Genomic DNA, 24030 nt, shown 5'->3' with positions numbered 1-24030 from the left:
CCTACTGCTTCCTTTGGTAATCGCTTGCTCAAGGCAGAGCCATCCTCCTTCCTAAAATCCTTGATTAGGTGAGAGTGCATACACGGTTCTCCAAATGACATCATAAACTCAGGAGTGTCCTATGGGCCTCTACCCTAAATGGTTTCTGCCACTCACCTTCCCTTTGTCCGTTTCCCTATCCCACACATGCTTCCTGTCTTTATCCGCCCACACAGAGCCCCTGACCTATCCCTCATTTCTCCTGCAGGAATCTATAGAAGTCAGGGTGTGCTAAGCAAGTTTGGGAAGTAAAAAGTTGTAGTGAAGATTTTAAAGCAGATAATTTGATCTTCCTAGCAAGATTGAGGAGATACCCTATCTCTTGGCATCATTGGTGGGGGGAAAAAAAGAACCTTTACAGATTTCTCTACTCCTGTGACTCTGCAGTGTTTGGTAATGATCATTTTCAGTTTTCCTCCATGAGAACCTTCTCTAGGAGTCCCATAGGGTGACAGAGGCTCTAACGAAGGCTTCCAAAGCACCGATTCTACTAGAAGAATGCTTGGTGCATAGAGGGCACTTGGGAGATACTTGCTGAATGATTGATTTGTTGCTACCATGCATAAATATCTTCTATCTGATGCTATTCCTTTGCTCTGCGTTGGGTACATATGATCAGGTAAAAGAATTTGAGAAATAGAAATATTTACGATGTAAAAAAAAAACAAAAAACAAAACCCAAACCTGTGCTCCTTCGGACAGGCAAACTCTAGATGTGATCTGAGACATTCCTGAGGTACTTTGGGCCAGGGACAGAATCAAGTGTAAAAAGCGTGCAAAGTGGAAGAAGTTTTAAAGCGTTTTGTGTAATGAGCCGAACGGATTCTTGTAGAATAAAAGCTTAGTAATCCATGTCTATTATGTTGACAGGTAATCTGAATTTTGGAGTATTTTAGAGAAGTAAGCCCTAATTTACATAATGTGGCTTAAGCCAGGCTAATGAAGCTTTGCCTCGTCAGGAACCTGCTTTAATAAATAAATCAGAATGGTTGCTAGGGAAATGTACTTGTAAATGCTTGAAAACACTGAAAAACGCGAACAACTTTATAGCATCCTTCAAAATTATTGCATCAATTAAATTTAGAACTTGGGTGTCTGGCTTGAAGCCTACCACCCTTTTGAAGATTTCTGCTTTAGGGACTGAAGTCCCCAGCTTTCCCTGGACATTTCAGCAACACATTCTTTCTGGATCTCTTTTACTACTCATTTAATTCTGCTCTGTATTATCGCTGTTGGTATTTTAAAAGGTCCCTGGACGGGGATTGAGTCTTATTTGTTTTTGTGTCTCTCTTCATACTCAGCTTTGTGGGCCTTCTAGGTGTTCCATTTATTCTTTGGAAATTTATTAAACTTGGGAACCAGAGCAGAAGTTAATCTGTATTTCTTTTTTTTTTTTTTTTTAAGATTTTATTTATTTATTTATGAGAGACACACGGGGGGGGGGGGGGGGGCAGAGACATAGGCAGAGGGAGGCTCCATGCAGGGAGCCCCATGTGGGACTCGATCCTGGGTCTCCAGGTTGCGCCCTGGGCTGAAGGCAGACACCCAACTGCTGAGCCACCCAGGCGTCCCTAATCTGTATTTCTATCACTGTAGTGAATGATAATAGTATCCAACCCGTTGCTAGTTACTATGATGGATGGATTTGTAAAGATTATAGGAGTCATTTAAGAAAGTATCCTAATTGGCTAGAGGCTTGGGAGGGAAGCTACCCTGGACGAAATCAGTGGCGTTGATCAGCGTAGAACCAATTTTTGTTTGTAATCAGAAGTATGGAAGAGATACCAGTGTTGAACAGGGTCGTAGCTCTCATGATCTTTTTTCCCCCTTTTTTGGGTGCTAATTTCCTAGTGATAGAGAAAAGTTGAAACTATAGGGTATTTTTTCTGCTTATCACTACTTAAAATTTCCCTTCTGATAGAATATTTGTTAAATAAATGGCTAATGTCTGCATTTATGGGAAACCTGTGTATTTAAAAATCTTGACCTTTACTCGTTGAAAAAAAAAACAAATAGAGCTTGTATTAGTTTTCTATTGCAGGCATAGTAAGTTACTGCAATTTAGTGACCTAAAGCGACGCAAGGTTATTATCTTAGAGTCCTATGTGTCAGACACAGCCCGGGTCACTGGAATAAAATCAAGATGTTGGTAGGCCTGTGTTTCTATCTGAAGGCCCTCGGGGAGAATCTGTTTCCTGCCCATTTGTGTCGTCGGCACAATCTGCAGAATGTAGTTGCTTTCGGTTGTAGGACAAGGTTCTTGATATCTCCCTGGCTGTCAGCGAGGGGCCATTCTCAGCTTCCATAGGCTGCCTGCATCCCTTGACTCATAGCTTCCATCATCAAAGCCAACAATGTGAGTCAGACCCTCCTCAAGTCACATCTCTCTGACCCACTTCTCTGTCTGCCTTTTCTACTTTTAAGAAACCATGCGGTTTGATTGAGCAACCGCATCTCAAGATCCTAAATCTAATCATGTCGGCAAACCCCCTGGTGCCATATGAACATATCCACAGATTTGGGGTTGAGGGTGGGGACATCGTTGGGGGCCATTTTTCTGCCTGTCCCAGGCCCTGACTTACTTTGTCTTATGTCACTAACGTACCTTATTGATCCAGCAAATGGAATCTGTATCTAACTACACGGAAATTTGGTGGTATGGGGGCGGGGGGACATATAAACTTGTCGAATGTACCATTTCTGTGTGATAGGATTTTTACTTGAACACAGGGAGGATAATTACATGTCATCTTTTGTCTCACTATGGAGGAGGTAGGATTTAGCTGAGACAGAGGTGTGAGAGGTGTGACGAGGGGCAGGAGGGCCTTCTACAAGGGAGAAGGAAGATGGGCAAAGCCCCAGAGATGGAGTGAGTGCAGCACATGGTCAAGACCTAGTCAGACCGTGACCGGCTCCACTCACATTCCTCCATGACCCTTCTTTGCACCTGTCATTGCTGTCGTCTCTCTGCCTGTCACGATCCTGTCACCTTCAGAGCATGGCTTTCTATGATCCCCTCCTTAGTCTCCCAACCAAGTGAACAAGTGGCTTCCTCTGTAGCTTGAATACCTCGCTCGTAGCTCTGTTTCACCACTCGCTGCATTTTTGCTTTGTTGGAGTGGTCAGTTGCTCTACTGTTTATCTCCCCGGGTAGGTGGTAAGCTCTTTAGGGCAGGGACTATTTCCCCACTCATTCTTTCTCCATATCATTTCAGAATAATGGACTAACCAAGGAAGTAAAGATTGGTTCAGAGGAAAACTGACAATGGACTAACATGTGAGAGTACTGACAGCAGGACGCACAACGTCCAGGGCTAGTATTTGTTCAATCAATATTTGCGAAAGAGGGGGAGCAGTGTGGCTCATCAGAAAGCAGAGGGCAGGCACTAGAAAGAGCAGCAGTGGTTTTCAGAGGATGGGGCATAGAGGCTTCTGGCAACCAGGCAGGGGCATCACAACTCGATAAAATCAGAGAGGAAATGGTTGTGGGTTTTGATGAAATGCTAAAGGCAGTGCTGGGGGAAGACTGGGTTGGTGATGGCTGGCAGGATGGATGGGGCAGCTGGGAGAGCCCGGGAGGTCAGTGTGGGAGGCCGTTAGAGTGACAGGCGTGGCGTGACGACACGCTGGACTGTGGCAGTGGCAGTCACCATGAGAGGACACTGCTGAGTGAAGAGACATCTTGAATTAAGACTTGGGTATTGAGGATGAAATGAAGGACAGGAAAGGTCATGTCTCACCCCAAATCAGAAGAATTTTAGATGTGACTGAAATAGTAGAGCTGAAGGAATGTCATTGTGAGAAGCAACAAGCAGTTTGGGACAAAGGTGAGACAGAGATGACAAGCGGGCCAGCCAGGGGAATGTCGCCTTCATGGCTGGAAACGCACAGGTAGGGCACAGTGGAGTCAGGGCCAGAGCTTCGGTGTGCAGGGTTGGGGTGGGGGGAGCCCCGAGAATGCATCAAAGGAGTAAGTTCCAAGTGGAGCCAGCCTGCCAGAGACAGCACCTGGCGACTGTGGACACAAAGAGGCCTGTGTCGCCAGGGCTGATGTTATAGGGACTCCTTTTCACATAATCAGCTTCTCGTGAGTTGTTTCATCCTCAGAATTACGAATCAGGTGTCTTTATCCTCACCTTCATTTGCTTGCTTTCTAGTCATGGCATGTTTTCTTCTTTGATGGCTCGTGTTTTACTCATGCATTCCCTCAGTAAACGTTGGCTGGGGAGCAAGGAAGGATTTTTCTCTTGTCCATATGATGTGATGTCTGATGCCTGGGTTTCTAAAAATGGCTTTTGTTGGTGGACTGGGCCCAAAGAGGGCCAGATCCCACCTGCAACAAGCATTCCTCCTCTGGAGGTGGCTACAGGATATGAAACGCTCGTATCCCTGTGTGGTGGGAACCATTCGTGTGATCTGCAGGAAGAAGATTCCAGGGGATCGTGGCAGGGCTGTGGGGGGCAGTGGTAAGAAACCCCCAGGGCGTTGGGCGTTCCATCTTCCTAGGATTATAACTTACCCCGGGTACTTGGTTCACAGTGAACTTTGGGATGAGGAAAAATTTGACCTCTGGGAGTGGGTTTTTTTTTTCTTAATATTTTATTTATTTACTCATGAGAGGCAGAGACATAGGCAGAGGGAGAAGCAGGCTCCCTGTGGGGAGCCTGATAACGGAACTTGATCCCAGCACCCTGGAGTCACACCCTGAGCCAAAGGCAGATGCTCAACTACTGAGCCACCCCGGTGTCCCCCAGTCCAAGCTTTTAAGCAATTTGCCACCTCGTAGGGGGTCAGATGAGTCTGCCAGGAGTTACACTACAAGAGAGAAAGCAATAAATGTCTTAACAGTACAAGTAAAGAACAGCAGAGGCCTCGGAAAGCACCACTTGAGAAGAGCAGGAATCAAACGAGACTCCATGAGAGGGATGAACGTTGGGTGGGGCTCTGAATGACCAGTAGGGTTTCAGCTTTTGTGAGCACCTACTATGTGACACACTTGGTTGTACATGTTGTGACCACGTCGTTTCTCCTGCGGAGAGGTGGAGGCATGAAGGGGAAGGTGGTTCATTCTGCGAGGGTGGTGAGGGATGGTCAGGACATGTCACGGCAGGAGTCCCTTGGGAGCCAAATCTTGAAAGAATAGGTGGCCCTTTGCTGGGTGAATAAGGGACTGGGGTGTTCCAGGCTGCAGAACAACATAAGCCAAGGGAAGGCATCATGAATCACCCTGCCCCTGGGAGAAATTTTAACAGTCCCGTATGGTTGGAGAAGTGAAGGGGGAGATGGAGCTGGAAAGGTAGAGAAGGAGCGAGACTGTGGAAAGCCTGGTGCATCTGCCCAAGGCCGGGAAGTGATATGGTCAGTGCATCTCGGAGAGGTCCTTCGGGCAGCTGTGTGGCCAGTGGCGGTTTAGGTTGGGAAATGGGAAGACCTGCAACAAGGGCACGGATGAGAAGGGTGGAATTGATTTTGCTGGGAATGTGCAAAGAAAGGCGTAGCATCGCCAGCAGAAAGGAGGAGGACGAGGACACTCTTGTCCTTCTAGGCAGTGAAATTACAGAACTGGGTTCCTGATTAGATGCGAAAGACTCAAGAAGGAATCTAGCTTTCTGACTTGGTCGACTTAGTGGCTGCCAGGGTCCTCTTCCCAGCAGAGAACATGAGAAGGATTGAGTGTTGCCTGTTGGGATCTGTCCTTAACCTTGGGGACAGCTAGGTCACAGCCATCCTTCTGGGAGCTGGATCTTTGGGTCTGAGGCCCAGGAAAAAAAGGGGTCACAGTTGGAAATCAGGCAAAAGATCTAAGACATTGAAGCAAGAACACTGGTGGTATCCAAAACCTCAGAAAAGGTTTTGGTGAAAACCTCAGTCTGGTGTGGATGGAGCATAGGGAAGAAAGACAAGCCAGATGATATCAAAAGGACCAGGTCATGGGGGAGCTTTCAACTCCAGAGTGGGTGATTAATTCATAGGCAGGATTTTTTTCCCACATACTTATTTTCTGAAGGAAATACGAAAGCTCTACCGATTTCACCCATTTGATGTATGGTGGAAAATGTAGAACTGTGTCAAGGGGGCTCATTTACAAATGTGGGGGCCCAGCTGACCTGGCTTTGTGCGCCCCCTCCCCCGCAGCTGCTCAGCGGAGTCAGGCCAGTGTGTGTGCCGACCCCACGTGATCGGGCGTCAGTGCAACGAAGTGGAACCTGGTTACTACTTCACCACCTTGGATCACTACATCTATGAAGCAGAAGAAGCCAACTTTGGGCCTGTAAGTCGGGGGTTGCCGGGCAGATGGGCAAAGCCGTGTTTGGGGGACAGTCATGGCATATACCCGTTTTGTAAAGAGTTGGTTTAAAAAGCATTTTTCCAGCTCTTGTCAGTGACAGGATCGGAGCATGCCTTCCTGAGAACAGTCCTATTTAGACCTAAGTCAATAATATAACTCACAAAGAGACTTTGGAACATTCACTAGTGAGGCTTTGGGGGCGTGGGATGGGGGAGTATTTGTTTTTCGTACTTCCATTCCTCTACTTCTACTCCAAAGCTGTTGTTGATCTAGGATGGTAAATGCTCAGAGGGGACATTGTTTCAGTTGTCTGTTGCTGTGAAATCAGCCATCCCAAAATGTAGTGGCTTTAGAGGGACGCCTGGCACAGCTGGGGTGGCTGAAACAGCTGGGCAGTTCCCGCCACATACCTGCAACCCCAAGCAGCTGCTTGAGCTTCCCAACAGCATGGTGGAGTCAGGACACTGAGACTTCTTACACGGTGTCTGGCTTCCAAGAAGGAGGAAAGAGAAACCACCAGGTCTCTTCAAGCCTGGGCTCAGAAGTTTCAGAAGCTCATTTTTTCACATTTTGTGGTTCTGAAGTCTCAAGGCCAGACCAGGTCTGAGGGCAGGGTAATGTGGATTCCAGCTCTTGAAGGGCTGAGCCGAATGCCCATACATATGGAGAATGAAAGACTTGGTCTTCGGAAGTGGCTGACCACAGTGGTTTCACATGATCCTGTGAACAAACCCAAAGGTGTGCTTGAGTTGACCAAAACTGATCGATCTTCAGCCTCAGTGACCATCAGAATGAACCCCTCAGTGAGCACTCCTGATGGTGGGGTTCCTTCACTCGTACTTGGGGTTTGGAATGAATGCCAGAGAGAAAGGCAAACACATCCACTAGATACTGGACTAGGCTTGTAGAAGATCTGGGAAATAGCTCGTCACTTCTCGGCTTGCTTCCAAAGCATTTGAGATGTTCTCTCTCCTTCCTTTATGCTCATTCCTGGTTATATCATAGAGGGCATCGCCCATGGCTTTGGGTCCCATCTCCAGTGTCTCAAGACTACCCCAACCACAAAACCAAAAAAAAAAAAACCAGTTTCCTCTTCATACATCAAAAACTTGTACACTCTACAGAGAAAATGTGACTGCAGAAAATAGGTATTCATGCCTGTAGTTTGGACCTTAGGGTGATGTCAGATTTCTGTAACTGCTACATTTCCTTGAATTCCATTCCAAGTAAAGCATAGCCACTGTCCGCCTTGTCCTCAGGGGGTGAGCATCGTGGAGCGGCAGTACATCCAGGACCGCATTCCTTCCTGGACCGGACCGGGCTTCGTCCGAGTGCCCGAAGGGGCTTATCTGGAGTTTTTCATTGACAACATACCATATTCCATGGAGTATGACATCTTAATTCGCTACGAACCACAGGTAAACCTTCCATGGGCTACTGGGGGTGGTAGAAATTCTTCCTCTCAAGGACACCATTTTTTGAAATTTGCGTGAGAACAGAGGAACCTTTCTGACTTTGTATCCCCCGTGGAAGCGAAACTGTACATTTTTCCCAAGTTCAGTTTTGCGAACCTTGAGTGATCCCTCATTAGGCTCTGGGCCTTGCTGAGATGAGAATGTGTCAGACCCTCGGCTTGATCTCACGGCCCACACGACCCAGGCTTAGATGCGCCCCAAAAGCCGAAGGTGGCCAGGGCAAGAGCAGGGATGTAGAGTCCTGGAAGACGGAAAGGTTCACATCAGCCCAGCAGTGCCTGACGCTGCCACAATGTCCTGAAAAGAATGAGTTCTAGGCCTTCAAACAGATGGAATTTCACTGCAAAAGGAACCAAGGAATGACTTGAGCAGAGAAGGGAGAGTGTGTTGAGAGTGCTTCCTTGGAGCTAGCTAAGGACACTGTTGGAGACACCGATGGGCAGAATGCTGGGGTCGAACCATGAGCCTGGCCATGGGCATTAGTAGGGTTTTGAGTAGGGGATTGTCCTGATTGGAGCTGTGTTTCCTGACTGCCCGGGAGGGGATTGGGAGAGGCACGGACAGCAGGAAAGGCTGTCCAGTGTCCAGGTGAGAGGGGACTAGGGCTGGGGCTAGGGCAAGAGCAGAGGAAGTCGGAAAGAGCGAAGGGAAATGCAAGCGAGTGTTTTTCATTTAAACTTGGCAAGTGACCGATCGGGAGAGGTCTTTATAAACAGTTGGGCAGCAGCGGGCCAGCGCCGATGGTCCTCTGATGGTTTGTTGCTTACTCCAGCTACCCGACCGCTGGGAAAAAGCTGTCATCATAGTGCAGCGACCTGGAAAGATCCCAACCAGCAGCCGATGTGGTAACACAATTCCCGATGATGACAACCAGGTGGTGTCCTTATCGCCTGGCTCAAGGTCAGTGTGATGCTGGGTTGCAGCTCATAAAACGAATATGCAAATTATTATCTTTTTTTTTTTTCTGGTACCTTGCCTTGTGAGTCGTCCAGTTACCGTTTCGGAGCCCGAACCAAACATGGACCATTGCCTTTTTTGCATTGGTCTGCGTAGAGCTTTGATGGAGGGAGGGAGGGAGGGAGGGATTTTTTTTTTTTTTTTTTTTTATGATAGTCACACAGAGAGAGAGAGAGAGGCAGAGACACAGGCAGAGGGAGAAGCAGGCTCCATGCACCGGGAGCCCGACGTGGGATTCGATCCCAGGTCTCCAGGATCGCGCCCTGGGCCAAAGGCAGGCGCCAAACCACTGCGCCACCCAGGGATCCCAGGGAGGGAGGGATTGATTGGATACCTACAAGTTGACTTTGTGTTGGTATTTTTCCCTCTTATTTGGGGACAGGTATGTGGTGCTTCCACGCCCCGTGTGCTTTGAGAAGGGTGTGAACTACACAGTGAGGTTGGAGCTGCCCCAGTACACCTCCTCGGATAGCGACGTGGAGAGTCCCTACACGCTCATCGATTCTGTAAGTGGAAGGTCATTGCTGCAGGTCGTGGGGGGAAGGCTGGGCAGAGAGTATTCATTTTCCCTAGAGGGTTTTATGGAGGGGTGATGTGGAGAGGATAGGCACAATCATCTTCTCTTGCCTACAGAGCCACTTGGCTTATTTATTTTAACAAAAACTACCCTCTGCAAAGGATGTACTCAAGCTGATCGTTGATGAAAATAAAAAGTATCGGGACGCCTGGGGTGGCTCAGTGGTTGAGCGTATACCTTTGGCTCAGGTCATGATCCCGGAGTCCCAGGATCGAGTCCCGCATCGGGCTCCTCTCAGGGAGCCTGCTTCTCCCTCTGCCTGTGTCTCTGCCTCTCTCTGTGTGTCTCTCATGAATAAATAAAATCTTTTAAAAAAGAAAAGAAAAAGTATCTTTAGAAATGGCATTTCAAAAGCCACCAGACTATGTAAGCTATATCTAAACATTTTCTGGCAAGAATATTTAAGAATGAAAATGTTTTCACTATATTGAATGAGTCGGATTTTTTTCTGTTCCAGAGTCAAAGTAGGATTGAGGGCTTTGATGTGTTTGCTTGGCTCTGGTTGAGGACACAGGCCCCACCGTAAGAGCGCTTCGCTGTTCTTGATTCTTCACAGCTAGTTCTCATGCCGTTCTGTAAGTCACTGGACATCTTCACTGTAGGAGGATCAGGGGACGGGTTGGTCACCAACAGTGCCTGGGAAACCTTTCAGAGATACAGATGTCTGGAGAATAGCAGAAGCGTTGTGAAAACACCAATGACGGACGTATGCAGAAACATAATCTTCAGTATTTCTACCCTGTTACACCAGACAGGCCTGGGTAAGTGTCCCTGGCCCTCCTTTCTTGGGGCCGAGAGTAGTAAGGCCACAAGGTACATTGGAAGGCATGCCCTGTAGTTCTGCTTGGGCAGGCAGCAAGAGGTTTGTCTTTTTCATCTGTAAAGAATATTTTAGTGATGGGGAAATTGCATTGAAAATGCAACCACATAAGGGAAGGGAAGGAAAAATAAGATGAAAACATAGAGGGAGACAAACCATAAGAGATTCTTGACCATAGGGAACAAACTGAGGGTTGCTGGAAGGGAGGTGGATGGGGGGCATGGGGTGACTGAGTGATGGGCATTGATGTGAGTACTGGGCCTTATATACAACTGATGAATAATACCCCAGGCACTAATGTACTATATGTTAACTAAATTGAATTTAAATAAAACTTTTTTTTAATGCAATCACAAGAGTGCCTGGGGGCAAAGCCATGAGGATATGCATCCTGTAGGCAGGTGGGGAGTTGGGACGGCACCAGGGAGCAGCAGCAGACTTTCGCCTTGAGAGGTCAGACCACTCCCAAGGTCGCCGGACTTTTGTCTAAGGTCCCGTGCCACTTGAGCTTTGAAGGCAAGGGAAGAAAGCACTGATGACCTCCTTCCGAGGAAAACGGCTTTTATCCGGCAGCTCCGTCCCCTGTCGCTTCCCTCCCACTCATCAGAGCGATGACATTGTTTTCACTGGGAATTCTGAATAAGCCCAGCTAGTCAAGGGGGGAGGATGAGGGCGAGTTGGCGTGTGGCAGCTTCTGACCTCTCTCCCTCCCTGCAGCTTGTGAGTGTGACCCCCAGGGCTCCCTAAGTTCTGTCTGTGACCCCAACGGAGGCCAGTGCCGCTGCCGGCCCAACGTGGCTGGGAGAACCTGCGACAGATGTGCTCCTGGCACTTTTGGCTTCGGCCCCAATGGATGCAAACGTAGGTCTATGGGGATTGTACCCACGGAGATCAATCTGAGACCCGCCAGTGTGGGTCCCACGGCTTTGGGACGTGGGGCTTTGCCTCCTGAGCTGAGCCTCCAGCGAACATTCTGCGTGGGGCCCAGTGGGGGTTGGGGGGTGGGGGTGCTTCTGTCTGGGGCGTGTTTGCGTTTAATGAGTCTCTCAAGGCGGCTCCACCGCTGCCTGTCTCTCCAGCATGTGAGTGCCACCTGCAAGGGTCCGTCAGCGCCTCCTGCCACCCTGTCACCGGCCAGTGCCACTGCTTCCAGGGCGTGTACGCTCGGCAGTGCGACCGCTGCCTGCCCGGCTACTGGGGCTTCCCCAGCTGCCAGCCCTGCCAGTGTAACGGCCACGCCGAGGACTGCGACCCAGGGACGGGGGCGTGCTTGAGCTGCCAGGACTACAGCACCGGGCACAACTGTGAGAGGTACGCGCTCGCTGCCGCCCTCGCCCGTAGAGGGCAAACCAGCTCGGCGTTGGCTCAGCCAACAGCATCTTAGACAAACCCGAGGCGGCAGCTCCATCAGACTCTCGAAGGCTCATTCATTTCTGACCGCCCCAGGATTTCCTGGGAACTCATTACTTTATCCAGCATTTATTTTTTTAAAGATTTTTTTAAATTTTATTTATTTGAGAGAGAGAGAGAGAGAGAACGAGCAGCAGGCAGAGGGAGAAGCAGGCCCCCCCGCTGAACAGGGAGCCCCATCCGGGAGCCCAGGACCCCGGGATCATCACCTGAGCCAAAGGCAGAGGCTTAACTGAGCCACCCAGGTGCCCCTATCCAGCAGGTATTTAGTTTGTATCTTTTTTTTTTTTAAGATTTTATTTATTTATTCACAAGAGACACAGAGAGAGAGAGAGAGAGAGACAGAGGCAGAGACACAGGCAGAGGGAGAAGCAAGCTCCATGCAGGGAGCCCGACACGGGACTCGATCCTGGGTCTCCAGGATCACACCCTGGGCTGACGGCAGTGCTAAATTGCTGAGCCACCGAGGGATCCCCTAGTTTGTATCTTCTGTGTGCCAGGCACGGTGTTGGTGCTGGGGATATAGCAGAGGACAAAGCCAACATGAGCTTTTCTCTTGGAGCAGCATCCTGGAGGTCAGCGTAGACCTACACAGAAATCCTCTGTCTCAGCAGATTCTCGCCAAGGATGAGCATTCTGAAATGTGAACGCCTAATTGGGGTCAAAGTAGAAACCAGATCCAAACAGAATTAGTCATTTCAGACAGCTTTGTTTTTTGAAACACTTTTTGCAGCTCCAGCTGCCAGGAGGCTGCATAAAATGTGCGAAAGTAGACCTCTTCTCCACTTAGCAAATTAATTGAGTAATTATTATGGTTATAAGGCACACCGCACTAGCTGTAGCTAAATGAGGAACCTAGAATGTGCCCCTAATAACATTACAGTCAAGTTCAGTAGAGAGTAAGCCATGTGATAAAATTACATGCTGACTTACACCGCTCATTACAGATGAAAGCTAGACCTGCTATGAGAATTGGGTGTTTTTGGAGTAATAGTCTACACCTTTCACCTCAATAATTTTCTGTCTTTTAATATCCGTCCACTCTATCTGGGACTTTTGTTTTTAAAATGTCAGCAAATGCTTCAGTCAGTACAAAAATTGCTCATCAGATGAAAGAGAGATTGCCAGTGAAAATTGAATAAGTGATTAACTTATGGTGGAAAGATGTTCATAGAAGCAGATAACTGCTAGAGTGGTGTTCAAGAATTTGGAGGTTCCAGGGGCGCCTGGGTGGTTCAGTCAGTGAAAGGTCTGCCTTTGGCTCCGGTCATAATCCGGGAGTCCTGGGATCGAGCCCCACGTCGGGCTCCCTGCTCAGTGCAGAGCCTGCTTTTCTCTCTCTCCCTCTCACCTCCTGCTCATGATCTGTCTCTCTCTTGCTCACTCTCTCTCAAATAAATAAATAAATTCTTTAAATAAAAAAAAAAAAGAATTTGGAGGTTCCAGTAACTACTCCTTTGAATAAAAGTTATTCCTTCCAGCCACAAAATTGCCTTGTAAGAGGGTAATAAGGAAACAGTTATACAAGACTGGAAGAAATTAATATATTGATGTTGACTCCTGTTTTCTGCATTAAGATTTTCATTAGTGTTCTTTGAGAGCTGGAGAATAGGTTCGAGAGACATATAGAGGAAAAAATCAGATTAAAAAGAATGAGAAAAAGAGAGAGAGAGAGAGAGAGGGAACACAGGTGGCTGTCCACCACGTGGGTGTGAAATCTGGCACACGGGGCGACGTGGCGGGACCAGCATCCCGTGAGAAGAGCTAGCTCGATGTTTGTGACTGTTTTTGGATTTTATTTGCAAAGCGTTTTGTTTCTTGTAGGAGAATGTGAAAGGGTGTGGGAAGGGAAAAAAATTTTAGCCCTACATATGGATGACAAAGTTTTTAAAAATATCTGGGATCCTGTGAGCCAACTTACCATTCTTTTCTTCATTCCAGGATGATCAGAGTTTCACTCCTGTGAATTTAAGAAGCAGCTCTAGGCTCAGCTCATTCCCAAGGGGGGAAGTGGAGGGAGAGGCAGGAAATGAACACTCATTTTCTATCATGAAATTTGGATTTATTTCACCTAGAAAAAGGCCTCCTAGAAAACTTTCTCAGAACCCGTTGTACCAAATTGCTTCATCTCGGCTGACTTTCCCAGCACAAATTTGGGGAGAACATGTTCTTGTTATCTGTGTCTGTATCTAATTAAATAGAAGGTTAGTTTCCTTTGAACAGCGTTCCCTCCTATTTCTTCATCTCCCTTCCCCCACCCATTAAAAAAATACTACCTCTGCTTTAAAATAAAAAATTAAAAAAATAAAACCATGAAAAACAAAATGAGTTGGAAATCCTTAGACCTCAGGTTCAGTTCTGCTTCTAACTTGTTCCAGAGCCCGGGGTAAGTTAGCTCACCTCTCCGAGTGTCCAGCTGTCTGCTGATAGAATAACTGGGCTGGAATAGATGATCTCCAAAGTCCTTTTATGTTACGGGAAGTAAAAAAAAAAGTACCTGAATTAGGGCAGCCCGGGTGGCTCAGTGGTTTAGCGCCGCCTTTGGCCTAGGGCCCGATCCTGGAGACCCGGGATAGAGTCCCACGTTGGGCTTCCTGCGTGGAGCCTGTTGTTCCCTCTGCCTGCGTCTCTGCCTCTCTCTCTCTCTCTGTGTCTCTCATGAATAAATAAATAAATAAAATCTTAAAAAAAGAAAAAAGTACCCGAATTCATCACTCACGTTGAGAAGCAGCATCACATAGTAAAAGAATTCCTTTCTGCAAGTCGGGATGCTGAATTCACATCTTGATCTTGGTTCATTACTGACGGGCTGTGTAAGCCTTGCAAGTCATTTAACCTCCACGGATTCCTCGTAAGGAGAGGAGTTGGGAGTTGATAAATGACATCCCTCGTGCCTCTCCTACTTTGAAACCACCTGACAGACAGACATAAGAGTCCTGCAGCTGGAGAGCTTGCTTATCAGCTTTGTTATTGGTAAAGGCTGGAATGTGGAGCGTGTCGCCATGGGCTTGCTAACTCCTCACCGTGCCCCCCGGGTGGGCACACGGACAATCACACGCTGCCTTCCTGCACCCCCCGCTGCACCCCAACTCTTTAATGCTCAGGGCAGGCAGGCAGCTGATGGGACAGTCGGATGCACAGGAGGAGGTGTATCTCTTCTGCTGCTGACCCTGCGTGTGTGACCCGCAGACTAGCAGCATCAGCGTCCCACGGGACCCTCTAGGTCAGACACGAAGGTCTGAGCTCGGCAAGCTGTCGTAACAAGCCCTCCAAGGGATCCCGACTGGAGCTCACATTGGAGAACCGCTGCCCTCATGGGAAGTCCTCCAAGTGGAAGCATGAGGCGCGGGGAGTGAAATGGTCCCGAGCGGAGAGCACGGTTTGTAAGACTCTTTCTTGTAACAGGTTCCTCGCAGTTGGGGTTCACGGCCCGCTCTCCTCTGCCACCCATGCAGGTGCCTGGCCGGTTACTACGGTGATCCCATCATCGGGTCAGGGGACCACTGCCGCCCTTGTCCTTGCCCGGACGGTCCCGACAGCGGACGCCAGTTCGCCGGTAGCTGCTATCAAGACCCTGTGACGCTGCAGCTGGCGTGTGTCTGTGACCCTGGATACGTCGGTAGGCAAGGGCCCGGCCTGCAGTGGGAGAGACGACGTCCTGAGCCTAGTGGCTAACGGAGGGAAGGGAGGGAACACGGGGACGGTTCGGTGTCATGTTTATCATCGTAATGAAAACCGAGGGGGGGGACACCCGGAGCACTCTCCTCCTGTGGGGCCCATGGAGCGCAGCGGGTGCCCGAGTCTCGGGGAGGCTCTGCTGCTCCCCGGCACGAGCGCGGCCGCACCCGAGTGTCCTCGCGTGTCCCCTTCCCGCCTCCGGGCCCAGGAGTCCCAAAGCGGGGGAAGGCCAGAACATCACCCCCAGATCGTTGACTCGTCGTCTGGTTTGTCATATGCCTCTCAACCCCCCGGGGCTCCCCCTAATGTGCGGTCATCCAGGGCTGGGCGAGGCGCACGGTCCCCCCACTCACCCACCCCCACCCCCGGCCAGGGGCGTGGAGGGGGGGACGCGGCGCTTCCCTCCCACCAGCAAGCTGGATGGGCTCTGCTTGGTCCCCAGGCTCCAGGTGTGACAGCTGCGCCCCCGGCTTCTTCGGCAACCCCTCGGACGTCGGGGGCTCCTGTCGGCCTTGCCAGTGTCACCACAACATCGACACGACGGACCCGGAAGCCTGCGACAGGGAGACGGGGAGGTGCCTCAAGTGCCTGTACCACACGGAAGGGGAGCGGTGCCAGCTGTGCCGCGTGGGGTACTACGGGGACGCCCTCCGGCAGGACTGCCGCAGTAAGCCGCCCCGCTTCGGCCCCTGGGGGCGTCCGCCTCCCTTGCCACCGGGGGTCTTCCTCGGCTCTTTGGGGCTTGTTGGTTTCTGTGGGGTTTTCTAAAGATTTTTTTTATTTATTCATGAGACACACAGAGAGAGGCAGAGACACAGGCAGAGGGAGAAGCAGGCTCCCTGCGGGGACGTGGGACTCGGGACTCGATCCCGGATCCCCGGGGTCACGCCCTGGGCCGAAGGCAGACACTCAGCCGCTGAGCCACCCGGGCGCCCCTTTGGGTGTTTGTTCCATGTGGGAAACCACTTAGGAAGTTTTCTTTCTTTGACCAAAGAGGAGATAGACCTTTTCTTTCCTTTTCCTTTGTGCCCTACATCCTCATTTTGGGGCAGGCCTGAAGTCTCAAGAAGTGGCTCAGTGCCTGAGGGAGGCGACCCAAAGAGAGCCGGTGTAGCTGTGTCACCGTGATAAACACCACCCCAGAGAGCGGATGGGTTTTCTGTTCTGCCTGCGAACTTGCCCACCTCCCCCCACACCCGGGCCAGGACTCCGAGGTCCTACAATACCCACCTTGCCTCTGTCCACCTGTCCGTGCCTTGCAGCCTAAAGAGGGAGGAACATCTCTGAAGACTCTTCCAGAACTCACTCTTGCTCTCTTATCAAGAGATCAGCCAGCTGAGCTGCACGCCCCAGGTTGTCACAAACCTGCTGGAATGCTGAGGCCCCGCGGCCTGGAGGGCTTCTTCCTGCTTTGCCTCAGCTCCTGGCTGCTCCCTGCCAAGAGTTTGAAGTCATTTGAGATCTCCAGTCCCATGGCATAGTTATTGTTGTTGTTGTTGTTATTCCCAGTCCAGTCCTCGATTTGAAAACGATGCACCGCAGCTTATTAACTGAGTATTTCAGAAATGCTGGGAGGCTGGGGGCCTGGGCGGCTCAGCAGTTGGGCGTCCGCCTTCAGCTCAGGGCGCGATCCCAGGGTCCGGCCCATGTCGGGCTCCCCGCAGGGAGCCTGCTTCTCCCTCTGCCTGTGTGTGTCTCTCTCTCTCTGTGTCTCTCATGAATAAATAAATAAAATATTTAAAAAAGAAAAAGAAATGCTGGTAGGCAAAATGTGTCCCCGTGCCCGTCTGCCTGGGAAATGCCAAAACCGTCTATGTCGTAAGACGTTCTGAAGAATGGCAGTTTTAGTGGGATGGTATTTTTTCCCCCTTTTTTGTGTGTGTTTAGGGTTTTATTTATTCATTCATTCATTTGTTCGTTCATTCCCTCCCTTCATTTCCTTCTCCCTTGTTTGCATCTCTAGGCCAAAATCTGGGGAGGGAAAGTCTTAGCCAGTAGAACTAGCTGATTTTTGTACCGTCTACGTAGTTCGCTAATTCTGCAAACTTTCTGAACGTAGGTTAACATGATCACACTGTTCTTTCCCAGAGTGCGTCTGCAACTCCCTGGGCACCGAGCAGGACCACTGCGATGGCTCTGACTGCCAGTGTGACAAAGCCACCGGCCAGTGCTCGTGTCTCCCCAACGTGGTTGGGCTGAACTGTGACCGCTGTGCGCCCAATACCTGGCAGCTGGCCAGCGGGACGGGCTGCGACCCGTGCGACTGCGACCCCGCGCATTCCTTCGGGCCGTCTTGCAACGAGGTGAGGCTCCGGGCCGAGGCCGCTCCATGGGGAGACGACTCTCCTTTGGGCGTCGGGGTGGCGGCTGGCCCAGCCGGTGGCTTTGCCCCAGGTAGAGAAGGGCACCCCTCCCGGTGGTGGCGGATGTGCATGGACTGGGAGACGGGCCCTTGCTTGGTGGCTCAGCTGGGGAGAACCCTGCTGCAGCGCGGGCGCCCCCCGAATGGGCCGGCCTGTGCTCTTCCCCGTCCGCGCCCGCTGCTGAATCAGACCTTAACCCCCCAGCCAGAAAGGAAGCAAACAGCCCTCGCCGGCCCTGTAAAAGGTGCTGCTGTTTCCTGACGCACCCTGACGGTGCAGTGGTCTCCACGGCAGGGCTGTCGCGGGTGGCCCAGGAGGTTAGCGGCGTGTGAAGCACACACAGTGCAACGTGCTCTGGGCCTTTGCAACCCTGCTGGCTGAAGAGCAGTTAGGACATGCCGCCAGGGGACCCTTGGCACGCAGGAGGGAGGTCAGAGTGGCTGGCTCAAGACGTAGGGGGCTTCTCAGGCAAGCGGTTGGGTGTCCCTTGTCCCCGGGGGGCGGCCGAGGAAGCGAACCACCCGACCGACTGTGTCTTCTGACCGCAGTTCACGGGGCAGTGCCAGTGCATGCCTGGCTTCGGGGGGCGCACCTGCAGCGAGTGCCAGGAGCTGTTCTGGGGAGACCCCAACGTGGAGTGCCGAGGTGAGGCCACGGGCATTCTTGGTGGGTGCTGATGGGGCCGGAGGGATCAGACGGGTGCCAGAGCCTTTTGCAAACTCAAAACATCAGGACAAATGAATTTATTCCTAGTTTTCGTTACACAAGAAATTCGTGCTCATTGTTCCGAAAGCGACCTAACAACAGACCTTAGCCCTGTGGGGGGGCAGGTGCTACAAGGGGACCTGCTGACTTCCTGCTCCATGCCCCGGAGGCCCCCCTCATCTCTGCACGGAGGCATGTACACACCACGAAGAGACACTCAATGGCTTTTTTAAAAAAATGCTCTTAACCAAGATGGGTTCACATTAACTACATATTTCTGCAAACTGATATTTTCCGCTCCCCGTGAGCAGTATTTGGTAGCCGTGGCTGGCCTCCTTGTCAGCACTTGCAGAGCTGAATGATTGTTCTGGTCAGCTCGTTTGACTCCAGCATGTCAGGTAGACTCTGCTGACAGTTAAGGCCCTCGGGGCATGTGCATTAGTGTGATGTCCCCACGGAAGGGAACCAGAGGGCACTGTCCTAGCATCACTATGCACCGCAAAGGAATAGGTGACAGGAGCTCCGGGTCTGTTAAATGGGAATAAAAGCCAGATTTTCCTTTAGACTTAGGATAAAACGGAAGGATGAGGGAAAACTTGACATTTCCTTCAGAACAAAAACTTGTTAAAATCATGTGAATCATAAAGATTGCTTAATTTTCACGCTGTTGCAATTTTGGTTTGGATCTGCCAGATATTTTTGCGGCTCTTAAAGCAAAAGCCTTTGTGGGAAGGATTTTAACAGACTGCTTCTATTCTTTTGTCCTATTCTTTCCTATTTGAGTTTTTCTTCCCTACGTTTTAGGCTTATAAGTATGGATAAATATCTGTGTAGATTTTTCAACGAATACATCAGCTGTTTGACGTATTTTCCTTGCAACACGTCTGAAATTCTAGATCCTTATTGGACGCTAAATAAGAAAACGGCCTTTTTCTTGGTGGCACGAAATCATAGGGATCTTCAAGTTAGCAGGTCACTGAGTATCTCCTACCAAAGATCAGAAACAGACATACTATATGTTCCTTCAGGGTCTGTTCTTTACCAGTGGGGGGGAAATTCAGTGGACAAACCTGCATAAATGGTATACAGTCTGTTGTTTTTTTTTTTAATTGAGGCTTAACCAGAAGGGTTCGTACCAACATTTTAAGTTAAGGTTTGTTGCACAGAAATGATGATTACAGTGTGGATGAGCAAGTGCTTCTCCACTCATCCATCATTAGTGCAGATCTTGGTTCTTTATATTTTTTTTTTAAGATTTTACTTATTCATGAGACACACACACACACACACACAGAGAGGTAGGGACATAGGCAGAGAGAAGCAGGCTCCACGCAGGGAGCCTAATGTGGGACCCGATCCTGGGACTCCAGGATCACGCCCTGGGCCAGAGGCAGACGCTCAACCCAGGCATCCCTTTTTTTTTTTTTTTTTTTTTTTTTTTTTAGATGTTGGTTCTTAATGGGGTCTGATTTTCTCACTTCCATGAGAAGCTCTGTGATACTCAGTGGGCCACTTGCTCTAGACTGTCTTTCACCAGTAAAATCCTGTTGAAAATAGGGTTTCTCCAGGGCTCTCAATCACTATTCTCGCAGATTCTTCAATCTCGTAGTGCCCCAAGGGGCTTGATTTTCTCCAGATAATGGTTCTGTCATTGCTTGTACCCTGATATCGCCAGCATGTGTCATTAGCAAAACAGCCTTGGCCACCAAAGCTTGCTGACCTTTTACTCCATCTAAGCTTTGTGAGCATGAAAAGCCTGTTACCCAGAATTAGAGTCAATCAGAGAATTGTTCATTTAGTGCGTAGAACTTTATCCCTCACTCTTATCTTCAGACTTGTAGCTCAGAATCTGTAAAAGGAATTGAGGCTTATAGGAACAATATCAACTTGTTTGGGTCAAAAGTTAGATCGTGCTTTAGAAACTTTGCAAAGAGTGAAATCCGTGGTGTCCATGTTCACCAACTGCTTTGTTTTATCCAGACAAAAGTCCACCCTGTTACATAAGAAACTCTTGGAACCCAAGTGTTTTTGGCAACCTGCATGGAGTAGAGAAAGCTCCTAACCTGCAAAGCTTCCAGAGAGAGAGACGGGACTTAACAATGGGGAGGTCGTGGCTGCCACCGGACCCTGAGCGTTACAGGATGGCAGTGGGATGGTGTTGTATGATCAGATGAGGCAGGGGTGAAAAAGCAGCACGTGGAGGTCAGAGCTCTGGATGGGCTGGAGTGTCGTCACAAAGGGAAATGGGGGGACAAGGTCTAGAAGGGACAGGAGCCAACAATAAGGACGAGAACAGGTGTCATCTGAAATTAGATGCAACCGTGGGGAAAGCAGGTGACTCCTTTTCTCAAAATAGGTAATTAGTTGCCGAACCGTCTTCAATTTCAAATCTTTGAAGGGCACAAATACAGACTTTCTGGTGCCACTTCGTAAACAGCATGCTTCTAGGAAGACAGGTCATAGCAAAGGTTTCTCCTTATGGAAAAAAAATGCAGTTGTGTGAAAGACAAATGAGTTGAGCCTCCAGCTTATAACTTGATGAATGTTCCTATTGTCCACCCGGGTTGGGGCTCTCGGCCAGTCGCCCAAGTTTGAACAAGCCCACCACTGTGCTGGGGATGGAGAGAATCTCATCCACCCACCAGCGAACGTGCTGGAGAAACCCTTAGCTCGGAGCCCTGCATTGTGCCCCCCGGGAGTCAAAGGGTCACACGAGGAATCTTTCTGTTGATTCATAGATAGCAAAGGGAGGGCCTCTGGCTGTTGGAAAAGCCTAGTGTCTCTTAAACCAGCACAAATTGGAAATGTGAGGCATAATAGATGAGAGGCTCTGGGTAATGGCCATTTCCCCGTCATGCTTGTTTCTCATTTCAAATTTGTTTTTAATAGAAAAATTATATGCATTCCTTTGCTCACACATGAATTTTTAGAATGCTTGTATTTTCTCAGGCTGAGATTCATTTACAACTACCCACCTTATTTGCAGCGTGACTTGGGAAATCAGGTTTAATTTGATTCTTTAGAAGGCCACGGATACTCTTGTTAGGAGAGGGAAGGCTTATATGATCCTAGTCATGGCATGTGTGTGTGTGTCCCCTGCAGGGCGGGCCAGGCCAGGGACCCCCAAACTACAGCCGATGTGGCAAATGCAGCTCATGGCCTGTGCCCGTTTATATCTTGTCTGGGGCTGTCTTCGAGCTACAGCGCCAGAGTTGAGTAGTCGTGACTGAGACCTGTGGCCTGCAAAGCCCAACTGTTTCCTATCCAGGCTTTTATAGAAAAAGTTTGGGGCTCCTGGGTGGCTCAGTTGGTTAAGCGTTTGCCTTTGGCTCGGGCCGTGATCCCGGGGTCCTGGGTTCAAGCCCGGTGTCAGGCTCCTTGCTCTGCAGGGAGTCTGCTTTTCCCTCTCCTGTGCCTGTCCCCGCTGCCTGTGCATGCACGCTCTCTCTTTCTCTCTCTCTCAAATAAATAAATAAAATCTTTAAAAAACGAAACAAAAAAAAAAAACAAAAAACAAAAAAAACAGGAATTAGAAAAAAATCTGCCGACCTCTTGACGAGCCAGCCAGCTCGTTTCTGCAGGTGAAATCATTACTTCCCACCTTTCATTCCCAAACCAGTTAGATTAGCAAGGCCTGCCCCCCCCCCCAAAAAAATGGTGGGGCTGAGGGGGTAGAGAATTTAAAGCAAAATCACATTTAAGAGACTAAACTATTTAAATTTCCCTTGCAGTGAAATTGAAATGCCCAGGTAGAGAATCAGTGAACCTTTGGGCAGTGTAGCAAATCTCGGAGTAACATGGGCCTCCGAGATTTTCGGACCTAGCACTTTCCCTGTCCCAAGGCAGGTCAAGTCTCAGAAGGAAGGCAGGCTACCGGCACCACGCGGGGTGTGCGCTCCGCCTCGTGGGCCTGGACCCAGCAGAGAAGCACGGCCACCTGGACGCGTGGGCCCTGCAGGCCCTGTGAGGACAGGGCACACGGAGGCACCTGATGGCCAGAGGCAGGACGAGAGCGATGCAGACCTTTCCCTCTGCCAGGGGAGGCCGGACCCACAGGCCCCGGAGTCGGTCAGCAAGGTTCCATGGAAAATCTTAGCTGTAGGGGCCGCGCGCAGAGGACCGCTGTGTGCTGAGCGCTTGTAGGGATAGTCTGTGCATACTCTTGCTTTTATCCTTCCCACTAGTCATCTCTGAGGATGAAGCGAATCTCCACTGCGCAGCTGAGAAATCGGAGGCTCAGAGAAGTTAAGTGATTTGCCCAAAGACAGAACACAGGTGAGGGCAGAGCTGGGCTCTGAAGCCAGGCCTGGGTGGCCCAGGGTCTCTGTTCCTGGCAGGTCCTCGCTGACAGGTTTTAGAGAGAAAGTGCTGTCCTGGCTAAAGGACGCAAGGACAGGGTGCAGCAGCAAGGCTGTGGGGGGCAGAGGTGCCCTCAGGAAACCATGCCCTGGGGACCCATGGCGAGATTTGGTTTCACTGACTGTGAAAGCCTTGAATGCCAGGCCATGGAGGATGCGCTTCGTTCAGGTGTTGGAGGGGCTGGAAGAGGAGAGGGAAGGATGCGAAGGAAGCAGGAAGTTCAACCTACTGATAAAGAGGCACATAGGCCAAGTTTCCTGTTCGAGCATCGACCACTAGGGCTTCCTTCTAGGCCTCATGATCTATAAAACGGGCGCATTATTCTTCACGTATCTAGCTCTTAGAGATCACATTTTTAAATGCTGAGAAAACTTCGTGAAAACAAAGGAAGCCTAGTGACCACATAACCGAGAACATATTTACAGCTGGTGGAATTCTTACTGGCTCATTAAAATGATTACGGTCTTGTATTGAAAATGCTAGTCTTCATCTTCATGACTTGTTCGTCTTAAAGATCAGGCCGCAGTTTTACTAAATACTTTCCTTTTCTTTCCAAGAGAACGGCTTCGATCCTCTGGTAAAGAATCCCATTTCTTAAAGCAGTGCTGAGCTGTAGGTCCACTTAGACCCCTAGCCCTTCCTCTGAAGCAAAGAGGACAGCCATTGGCCCTCATGGTCAGAGACCACGGACATATTTCGAGTGTTTTATTTTTTTATTTTTATTTTTAAAATATTTTATTTATTTATTCATGAGAGACACAGAGAGAGCAGAGATACAGAAGGAGAAGCAGGCTCCATGTGGGGAGCCCGAGGTGGGACTCGATCCCAGGATCACGATCTGAGCCAAAGGCAGATGCTCAACCACTGAGCCACCCAGGCGCCCCTAATTAGTGTGTTTAAGATCCCATTGAATGTGAGATGGGGTTAGAGGGTCCCCTTCATAATTCCGGCATCCATGAAGCTTTCAGTTGTCAGGTGAGAACCAACCTTTACTGCGGGAAGTACCGTTGGGTGAGAGGGTCTTTTTATGATTGTGGTCGTCCTTGTGGGCCTCCCGGTGCTCATCTCCCGGGCATCCCCAGGAGGGAGGCAGTTCTGGAAGTGCAGCAGTCAGAGAAGGGAGCACGTGTCTACACAGGAGCTTAGCGGTGTCCTCACTTCAGTTTGAAAACCTGATACTGCATAGCCCTTTGGTGCCTTCCAGAGAAAGTTCAGGGTGGAAGTTCTCAGGGATGAAACTGCGGTCCGGCCATCTGTGAAATAGGACACTGCAGTCAGGGGACAGGATGCTGGTCTGTTCAGCTGACCTGGTCCTGTCTTCTGGAGAGGGCCAAAGTCCTGCCGGCCCTTGGGGTGCT

The 24030-nt window shown here is 49.8% G+C and overlaps 1 protein-coding gene across 5 annotated transcripts in view; it reads left to right on the top strand.

Annotated features, from left to right (window-relative positions):
- Window positions 1-24030, top strand: part of LAMB1 (laminin subunit beta 1) — a 73422-nt gene that overhangs the window by 29618 nt on the left and 19774 nt on the right. For all 5 annotated transcript variants that reach the window (XM_072759972.1, XM_072759971.1, XM_072759970.1 and 2 more), the window contains 11 exons: window positions 6175-6310; window positions 7588-7746; window positions 8576-8703; window positions 9143-9266; window positions 9894-10098; window positions 10875-11018; window positions 11237-11468; window positions 15023-15186; window positions 15688-15912; window positions 17334-17548; window positions 18157-18253. In XM_072759972.1, coding sequence (XP_072616073.1) covers window positions 6175-6310; window positions 7588-7746; window positions 8576-8703; window positions 9143-9266; window positions 9894-10098; window positions 10875-11018; window positions 11237-11468; window positions 15023-15186; window positions 15688-15912; window positions 17334-17548; window positions 18157-18253 — 1829 coding nt within the window. The remainder of the gene's footprint in view (window positions 1-6174; window positions 6311-7587; window positions 7747-8575; window positions 8704-9142; window positions 9267-9893; window positions 10099-10874; window positions 11019-11236; window positions 11469-15022; window positions 15187-15687; window positions 15913-17333; window positions 17549-18156; window positions 18254-24030) is intronic.

This window comes from Vulpes vulpes, chromosome 5 (genome assembly GCF_048418805.1).
Source record: "Vulpes vulpes isolate BD-2025 chromosome 5, VulVul3, whole genome shotgun sequence".
In the NCBI taxonomy this organism is placed as follows: Eukaryota; Metazoa; Chordata; class Mammalia; order Carnivora; family Canidae; genus Vulpes; species Vulpes vulpes.
This window is presented reverse-complemented; position numbering and strand designations above follow the sequence as displayed.